At 33.9% G+C, this 10,000-nt stretch overlaps 1 protein-coding gene across 9 annotated transcripts in view; it reads right to left on the bottom strand.

The window, feature by feature from the left end:
- LOC125663586 (active breakpoint cluster region-related protein-like) overlaps positions 1-10,000 on the bottom strand; it is a 26,174-nt gene that overhangs the window by 10,108 nt on the left and 6,066 nt on the right. For 7 of the 9 annotated variants that reach the window (XM_056152982.1, XM_056152981.1, XM_048895855.2 and 4 more), the window contains 16 exons: positions 8,472-8,587; positions 8,145-8,282; positions 5,987-6,178; positions 5,745-5,858; positions 5,361-5,394; positions 4,850-4,902; positions 4,288-4,407; positions 3,622-3,743; positions 3,047-3,114; positions 2,214-2,323; positions 2,016-2,081; positions 1,708-1,855; positions 1,307-1,368; positions 725-767; positions 398-466; positions 16-215 (listed from right to left, as the gene is read on the bottom strand). In XM_056152982.1, coding sequence (XP_056008957.1) covers positions 16-215; positions 398-466; positions 725-767; positions 1,307-1,368; positions 1,708-1,855; positions 2,016-2,081; positions 2,214-2,323; positions 3,047-3,114; positions 3,622-3,743; positions 4,288-4,407; positions 4,850-4,902; positions 5,361-5,394; positions 5,745-5,858; positions 5,987-6,178; positions 8,145-8,282; positions 8,472-8,587 — 1,655 coding nt within the window. Of the gene's footprint in view, positions 1-15; positions 216-397; positions 467-724; positions 768-1,306; positions 1,369-1,707; positions 1,856-2,015; positions 2,082-2,213; positions 2,324-3,046; positions 3,115-3,621; positions 3,744-4,287; positions 4,408-4,849; positions 4,903-5,360; positions 5,395-5,744; positions 5,859-5,986; positions 6,179-8,144; positions 8,283-8,471; positions 8,588-8,927; positions 9,036-10,000 lie in introns of those variants that run through there. The other 2 variants (XM_056152986.1, XM_056152984.1) reach the window with 1 other exon arrangement.

The following is a 10,000-nucleotide window of genomic DNA, read 5'->3' on the forward strand; positions in this document are numbered from 1 at the left end:
AGATGAGACACACACCTCGAGAGCACTCCTGCCGATGAGCTCATCTTCACCCTCCCTGTTTACTGTGTAACACAAAATCCTCAAGGTTTGTGATCCCTCTAATTCCAACTCAAAGTCCTGGTCCCAGTTGGGTTCTACGGAGTTGACACAGGGCCGAGTCTTAGCTTGCATGAAGAAATAGCCGTAAGAGTCTAGGTGAAGCTGTACATAGGTATCTGTAAGACAATTTATAACCTCATAAAAAGAGAAATGACTACATAGAACCAACATGGTTCATTCTACATGTATAAGTTTGACTGATTTTTCAAGTTACCCAGCTACAAGAAATTTCAATCATTTTCAACAACATTTAGATACAATCTGTGCATGTATGTTTAAAAGGAAAATCACAACATACCACAGGGACTGTCCAGTCCGTCCAGTTTATGGATAGTAACGTTTAGGGAACCATTCAGCATTTCATCATCTGAAATGATTAGTTCATAGTAAATACATGTACATTATTTTTTTTTAAAGTTTAATGTAGGATATGACACGTCACAATTTCCACATAATGCTGAAACTATACCAAATTGAATACAAAGTCATATATGCACTATATCAAAAGAATACATATTACAGATATTAAAACTACTGTAGTCCTTGAAATCCTCAAATAATGATAAATCAATAATTCTACATGTAAAAACTCAGATTACAATGAAATACTTGTAGTAAGACTCACCTTTCTTAATCAAAACATTTCCTATATTGTTGACTTGTGGAAGCTATGGAATACAAAACAAAGAATATTGAACTGATAATCTAAATCTCAAAATAAAAAAAAATTCTCAATAATTCTTTATATTTACATTCACTGAATCTTTTCTCTTATATTTCTTTTGAAATTGACATTGCTTTCATCACACTATAAATACATGTGTGTTGCAAACTGGTTTGATCCAGTTTTCTAGTACCACCTGTTTGCAAAATCATTACCAAATATGGAGTGTATCAAGGTCAAAGGGTGCATTGGCTGTTCCATTGAACGTTACAAATGGGTCAACCATATGACCATATATTTTAGATCTTAATTCTCGTACATATTTTTAGATAATACATAAAAATATAAAAAATAAAATGTCTTTCTTTGTTGTTTCATTGAGTGATGAAGGTAGCAATCATTGCAAAAAAAATTTGCATAGCCCACTGCCGCGGCTTATGCATGTTTTCTGCAATGCTAGCTACCTTCATCACCCGATGAAACAACAAAGAAAGACATTTTATTGTATAAGTAACAGATGCTCCACGTATCATTTTTAAGTACCTGTTTGCTTTCATTGATTTTGGCTTGAACATCATGCCCACTCAGCAGCCTTTGAAGTCCACCTATAATATTTTGAATTGATCATTCTCCTTGAAATATTTTGTTCATTATCAATATTATATTTTTTGTTTACTATCATTTGAAATATCAAATATAACACTACACATATATAGTAATGGGAAATATAGAATTATCTCCCTTCAAACAACATCATTGGAACTTAGGTTTGATCGTTCTAATTCTTTATAAATGTAGTTCAGTTTTAAATTGTGAAGGATTTCAATTTTTGGGCATGTCCTTACCACAAAAACAATGAGAATAACGCCCCCCCCCCCCCCCCCTTCAAACATGTAATAAATGGTTTTACAGGAAGCTGACTTTACCTTATAATGGAGACTTACCATGATGGTGGTTTTGTTGTGCCAACATGGCATCCCTCCATTCCTCTCTCTCGTAATCTGTGGACAACAGAATGTAGTGGTTTTTTGAGTCCTCCTTTGTTGAGAATTGTAATGGCAGATGAGGAGAAGCAAGGATCAGAGCAGCCTCCTACAGAACAATTTAAACGTTACATGTTGCATTCATTATCAGAATGCTTTGTAGTCTGCCATTTGTTCAGAGGGACTGAGATCAAGCTGGGGGAACTGAATAGTTTGAATACATGCACAAAACATTTTAATCAATTTTTTTTTTTTGATCATTTTCAAACCTGCTCTTCAATTTTCTTCTTCAATTTCTCCATTGTCCTTGTTCCGGACGATAACCAGGATGTCCTCTGGAAATAAGACAGTAATTTGTCACATTATTACTAGGGATTCAATTACATGTAACTTCACAGGGGGCCATAACTCATTTTAAAGCATGTTGTTTATTGTTTCACGAAGTGTCATGGAGATAGAAAACTGACCTCCCCCTTGTCATCATGGATTTTCATTTCTCTCCTCAGCTCTGCTTTCAAGCTGACAATTTTCTTTTTCATGCTCTCGGTATCTTCTTTGATCTGGTACACTTTATCCACTACAAATCACAAATATGTCCAGAATATCTGTTCAAACTAACAGTGGATAACAACACTCTTAACATCTGATATACAGAGATACTGTGCAAATTTAGTACATGTAAGATATGCATGTACTTCCTGGTCAATTTGCTTGGAAAAACTGCAGCACTGTAAAGCATAATGACCAAATGAGTTATGTCCATTCCCAACACCTCAAAGTAATTTCCAGCCATGGTTTTGAGACCTAGCAGCTTAATGAGCAACTTGCTTAAGATAGTTTGACACTATGTTGGTGAACATTTGGTGTGGATTGCAGACATGGAAAAGTCAAATAATACACTGTACCTGGGTAAAAAATTCTATGACCAATAAGTTCATTTTTTTTAACTGGAAGCAGTTAAATAAAATGAAGAAATTTAATTTCTGTATAGGGAAGAACAACTGCTCAATGTTTTCTGTTTCAGTTATCAGAATCATTCGTCATTGAATGAGATCACCATCAAAGACCATAAAGTCAAAACACAACTTCCTGCTTCAAGTGATCTGATCTGATTGTGGCACGAGGCAGCTGAGCAGTCACACAATTCAGACCTGTGTGGGTGCTCTCTTATGTGTAGGACACATGTGCTGCCAAGATACAAGGGAAAAAAACACCACAATTCCTATCCCAAAAACTTTTATAAAAAAAAAAACCCAAAAAAAACCCCTGTGAAATTTACCTAGGCATGCCTATGACTTACGTTTTGTCTCCATGGTGATCTGGGGAACAGGCAGGAACCATTTCACTTCAAATACATTTACACGATTCCTAGAACAAAGACCTTAAATTCAATAGGAATAGATAATCAATATGTGTCTGATTTATAGGTCCTATACCCATTATCAATGATTTCAGAAATTTACATTGTCCTACTCGTGACCCTATCTCTTTAGCAGAAATACATTCCTTAGTAATTTGCTATGTTTTGTGGGGTGCTAATTAATTTCATTTATTAAGAATGAATTTTTGGCATACACTATCATATTTAATATATAACACATAATAATAATAAGCCAGTCTGTTTGTGTTTTGTACACACTACCATATTCAATATAGCACACACACACCTGCCAGTCTGTGTGTTTTGTGCACACTACCATATTCAATACAACACACACCTGCCAGTCTGTGTGTTTTGTGCACACTACCATATTCAATACAACACACACCTGCCAGTCTGTGTGTTTTGTGCACACTACCATATTCAATATAACACACACACACCTGCCAGTCTGTGTGTTTTGTGCACACTACCATATTCAATACAACACACACCTGCCAGTCTGTTTGTGTTTTGTACACACTAGGACATCCGTGAACAAGAACATGAACCTCAGCTTCCTGGAATTTCCAACCATCTCCACAACAAACCCACTTTTTACCAGATGATCCTCTGTCTGCAAGGGAGATAATGAGTTCTAAAGTTTTTATTTAGCTAAAATAATAATAAAAAAAAACAACCTGATTTTGAAACTCGAAAAATAATTTTATCTGTGGAGGCTCACTATAGTGACCCAATAAATATTAGTAATAAGCATCAAAATATACTGATAAAGAAATATCAATCTGCAATACAACCAAATCATTTTCACCATGAGTGAAAATCACTCAAAATTGTTTTGTAGCATAAAAAAAAAACATGTTACAACAATACAGTAACATTAGTGTTACTACATCTACAACAACCGTTATCTGATAATTTGTTAGCAGTACTGGTGCTATGTCATAACGACAGTGTAATTCAATGTGACATGGGAGAGATTGTTACTGACACGTAAACCCACTTCTACTCACAGGAATTCCGCTCATTCATTCTCTATATCATTTCAAAATAATAATAGTCAATGTTCATGACAAAAATCTCATTTCAAAGGGATTGGATAAAAAAGGTTTAGTAATAAGAAATCATGCGAATTCATTTTAAACGATGATGAGACGTACATTCGCTATTTGTGAATCTGGCGTAGTTGCGAAGTTCTTTAAGTTGTGGTCAGCCAAGTCTAGGGTCTTCATGAGAATTTTGTAATCATCGTGATCTTCTGGCGTGTAATTCAGGAGATCCTGTATACAATATGTAAGAAAGTGAAAGTAAGGTCAGTTCATTTAACCCTCACACAAAGAAAACCAATCTACTTATATCACTTTTTTTGAAAATTGTGGAGCAGTCCTAAACATAGTTAACTCTCAAAGAGTTCACTTGCTTTGCTGACTAGAAAAAAGATAAAAAACAAAATATCAATAACATCGAAAAATATGCTGTATTAACAAACGTACAACATACATTTAAACACTGTGTATAAGCCTTTTAGCTTTTTATCTTAAATACAGTTTAAAACTTTTGACTATTAAAAATCTTAAACTTATGAACAGCTAGACAAACTGAAGGACAGAACAAATATTAAATGTCCCCAATCTTAGATTTTTATAACGCATAAAAATTAAATCTACATTAAAAAATTCCACTAAGGCTTTTATGATCTAATCTTAAAACTGTAATACCTACATGTATGACTAGAGTGTTTCTCTGAAGCCTCTGTACAGGGGTAAACAAAAGTTCTACAAATAAAACAAGGTATCAATGTACAGGGTTAATGAAAAATTCTCCAAAAAAAACAAACAACCCAAGGTATCAATGTAATGGGGTAAACAAAAGTTCTACAAATAAAACAAGGTATCAATGTACAGGGGTAAACAAAAGTTCACCAGATAAAACACAACATCTGAGACCATTACTGACTAAGCTAGAAATCTAAGAAAGCCAATTAAAGCAGATCTCAATGGATGCATCATAAATAAATCACAATCGGGAAAACAATCAAATTTAATTTTTTTTTTAAATCAAGGAGTTTATACATGCATGTCAATTAGTTAATCTGAGCACAACACTTTCACTTACACAGTGACAGACAAGAGTAACTTTCAGCTTTTTGATGACTTAAAAATTGGTATGTCTACGATAAGTTATTATAATACATGTCTTACAAAACTTATGTAACATTTAAAACAAAAATTACCTTGCAATGTATGCTGGCTTCCAGTGCTCAGTTTCTGAAAAATGTTATTAGTTTCTTAACTGGTCTTAATACAAAGACAGCACTTTGTTTGAATAAAGAGGAAGTGTATCAAGCAAGCAGTCCCTGTATAAGCAGAATTTTTAGTGAGGATTTAATTTTGGCAATATTAGCGAGGGTGTCAATATTGCTAAAATTGAATATTGCTCACAATTTATTCAATATTGAAGGTGATAGTTATCTTTCTTGAAATTATAAATTCGCTAAAATCAGCTCTCGCTAAACATAAATACCAATTTTTATGAGAAAATCGCCAACTCTTCGTCTCACTGAAAATTCCACTTATACAGCATCATACAATCTGAATTACCAGGGGTAAAGACTTACCACAGAAGAAACCAACTTTCGGAACTCCTCGTTGTTGCTTGTACACTTCTGTATACACTCTGCTGCCTCATGGGTATGGTTGACATATTTCATATACAGAGGAAAATACACAATCTACAAAGTGTACAACATCTATATCCTCATACTGTCAGACTATCACAGTAATGCGTGTATATCAGAAACGCAGAAAATTTATTTCTTGTCAGAAAATTTTGTGTAGTAGATACAATTTTCAAATTTACCAGCTCCTTAAAAGTATCTCCCACTTTCTGGGTGTCTGACCAAGCATCGACTTTAGCTTGCAGTTTCTCCACAAAGTTTCCATGTTGAACGTGGATTTCTTCCACTTGGTAGAACATGGTGGTAACATCTTCCATGGAACACATTGGTGACTCTCTCAAATTGGTGATCTGGTTCTGGATTTTTCTCTTCAGCTGTAAAAATTGTGCACACAGACTTTAATAAAAGGAACAAAGACCAAAATGCTCACCTGAGTCACCAAGATAAAAATTCGTAAATTTTAGATGCATTTAAATTACTACAAACTAGCCCTGGAGTCATGGAATGAAGACAGATGGGGAATGATGGTTTATATTTTTTTTTTTTGAATTTCCTATATCTTATAATCATTACATTCCAATAGAAAACTAAAAACACTACTGTATTCTTGAGATCTTTTATTAACCCCATTCTTTTTTTTCTCTCACTATTTTTTGATTATCTTATCTTAGAAGAGGGCTTTGAATCTACATCTGAACAAACTTGAACCTCCTTCACCCAAGGGTACTTTGAAATACATTGAATTGAATTGGCCCAGTGGTTCTGGAGAAATGTAAACAATACAAAAAGTTACAGATGACTATCACACCAATGGCAATTCATGGACAAATTTGAGATTATGGCTCGGATGAACAATTCAAAAGATTGTTCAAAACAATGATTATTTCTTAATAACCATAAAGTGTCATGATAAGTGAACATATAAACTATCTTGAAATGGTCCCCTAAGCCACCTAATTGATTCTAAATCAATATCAAACAAGATGTACTGTGAGCAATGCTCACTAAGAATACCCCCCGCTTACCCCAATCTCCCAAAGGGTGTTGTTAATAGGTATAAATTACCTCTTTCTTGAGTGTAAAAATATGTTATGCCTTTGTAGAAGAAAATGGAAGATATAGTCCGAACACAAATCCATGGCATAAACCTATAATTTTGACCTTGATATCAAAGGTCAAGGTCATAAAGAGGTCATGAATGTACATCACACATAGTCTCATGGTGATATACCCATGTCTTATGGTATGACTATGTCAAAACCCTATAATCAATTTTGACCCTGAGGTCAAAGTTCAAGGTCATATAGAGGTCATGAAGGTACTCGACACATCGTCTCATGGTGATACACTCATGTGTCAAAATATGATATGCCTATGTCAAAGAACAAAGAAGTCATGGCCCTGACAAGAATCCATTGTAAAAACCTTTAATTTTGACCTTGAGGTCAAGGTCATATGGAGGTCATGAAGGTACATGACACATCGTCTCATGGTGATACACTCATGTGTCAAATATGGTATGCCTATGTCAAAGAACAGAGAAGTTATGGCCCGGACACAAATCCATTGTAAAAAACTTTTGATTTTGACGTTGAGGTCAAGGGTCAAGGTCATATAGAGGTCATGAAGGTACTCGACACACCATCTCATGGTGATCTACCTGTGTGCCAAATATGGTATGCCTAAGTCAAAGAACAAAGAAGTTATGGCCCGGACACAAATCTGCACAGACAGACAGATGGATGGACGGACGGACAGACAGACAGAGTGATTCCTATATACCCCCCAGAACTTCGTTCAGGGGGTATAATTACTGTATGATTTTGTGTGAAATTATTTCATATTCAATTGTTTATTGTCACTAAAGCACATGCAAGTGTTGTTAGTCATATTGTATAAAATATATATAATATATATATTGTGTTACATGGTATTATAATTGTAACAATCAATTTCTAACAATCAGTTTCTACAGTATAAAGAGTCTCTGATATATTAACAAATTTCTTTTGTAGATACAATATTGGGAGGTTTCATTAAAGAATTTGCAAGAAGATGCAGGTTAATCATATGATATTTTTTAATACTTTTTTCTTATACGTTTGAACAAAGGACATATATGATACTATGATATCTATGGAGCAATTTTTTTAATAACTATTATAATTTATATTTATCAATAGTTTTGCTTTTATAGCTAATGGATTTCACATACATTTTATATGATCATTTAGATTTTGAAACACAGTTAGCCTCTTCACAGTGCCTGAGTGCCAATACATGTAATAAATAATTAAATGACATTTCGAGGTCAATACATTTATACTACTGAGAGCCTACCTCTGTAATTTCCTTCAGCAGGGAGAGGTAGGTCCTCTCACTTTCCAGAATTCCCTTTACCAGAATCTTTCTCATGTGAAGCTTTTGGTCTCTAACTTTCCGTACACTGCTAATGCTCATCGTTCTCGAAATTTCAGGCTATAAAATAAGAAATTAATATGTGTGTGCAATATACAGCCAAGTCCTATGCATATATTGATAAACTAATTGTTTGGAGAAATACCAAGCCAAAGAACACATTTCATTAAAAAGAGTTTGGAGTTTTTATAGTTTTTACCTGGCATTATCAATCGAAAAAGTTCTTCTGAAAGTTTCAAACTACTATACCTCATTATCACTTGTATCTTCAGAATCGGCCCCTGAAGCCTCCAAGATCAAACGACACTTTCCATCACGCTCATCCTTCTGTTGACTTTTTTCTGCCTCTGCAGCCTCCATATCAGCTGAAATGGCAGAAAAAAAAGAAATTTACTTGAAAGTTACCGTCATCATGCAGCTGAATAATGAAGATTGTGTTTCAGTTTTTAAGATGGCGTCTAGTATAATAAAAAGACGCAATTTATAAAAAAAAAAAAAAAAATGTGATAAATTCAGAAAGTTATGGTCATCTTAATACATGTACCAAGATCAAACATACATATTCTTACATTCAAAATGAATTAATAAAATTTTTTAATATCTTTGCTAAATCAAATTAAGTTTTATTTTAAGTGTACTTCAAACACTGAAGAAATTAAGTTACATTTAATATTAAAATCTGGGAAATAAATAAAATAGAATTACATGAAATAAGCATGACTTTCCCCTTCCATTTTGTTATTTTAAATCTAAACATATTCATGCCTTTAGTGAAGCCTGCATCCAATAAAAAGTTAATCTAACAATAAAATGGATTTCGCCATTTCAATGCGAACACCTGATTGAAATGTTGAGTGGGTGACTTTGTCATATTTAAATACCGTCAGCACATAAACAGATAAACTAGCAACTTCATTCAGTGTTTACACAAAGAGGTGATATGGGTGGAGTTTTCAAAAATACTTCATGGATACAACAAAGGGGGGTACATTATATCAGTATTTTGTTTAATTTTTGGAAATGAAATGATTCACCCCGTATAGAGAGGCACACAGTTGTGATACGGACTCAACATATGTTTTGATTGAACAGGACATGCACAATGTCAACATGAAACAAGACAGTTTTTAACAAATGTTTTGCAATAGTTTGATGGCAATCAAATACGTGATGATCAAATTTTGCGTGTAACTTCAGAAAAGGGATGATATTTGTTACGGAATGACTAATACCGTTGAACACTTTGTTAGCTGTCACATGACATGAAATGACTGACAGATATATCATAGTAGATATACACATATCTATGTCACTCAATGTAATGATTTTGCTAAATCTTACACCTCTGAATCATGCATATTTAATCTTTTCACGGAGCAAATAAACAGCTGCTGTGAATTTAACCCCTTTACTCCAGCGGACTGCACTTTTTTGTTTAGGGGAATTAAATTTCTTGTAGAGTCTGAATGTTAGCTTGGATTAAGAGTAATAAATTCCCTGGTATGTAATCTATTTCATCAATCCAATCCAAAGTCATAAAAACTCAATAAAACCCCCATTCACACATTTGATTTGAGAGATGTAATCTTCTTATCTCAGACATGCATTACAGAAAACAAGCTTTGAGCTCCCATCCATTCCTGAACTACAGTACACTTAATATTTAATGAAAATCTTGCATTTACATTGTACAGGAAAGTAGACTCAACCAAATCTGAGTGGAAGTGATTCAATTGTCAATGGTGTCATTTCACACAGTTGATATATCACTTAAATAG

Source organism: Ostrea edulis, chromosome 1, assembly GCF_947568905.1.
Source record: "Ostrea edulis chromosome 1, xbOstEdul1.1, whole genome shotgun sequence".
NCBI classification, from domain to species: Eukaryota; Metazoa; Mollusca; class Bivalvia; order Ostreida; family Ostreidae; genus Ostrea; species Ostrea edulis.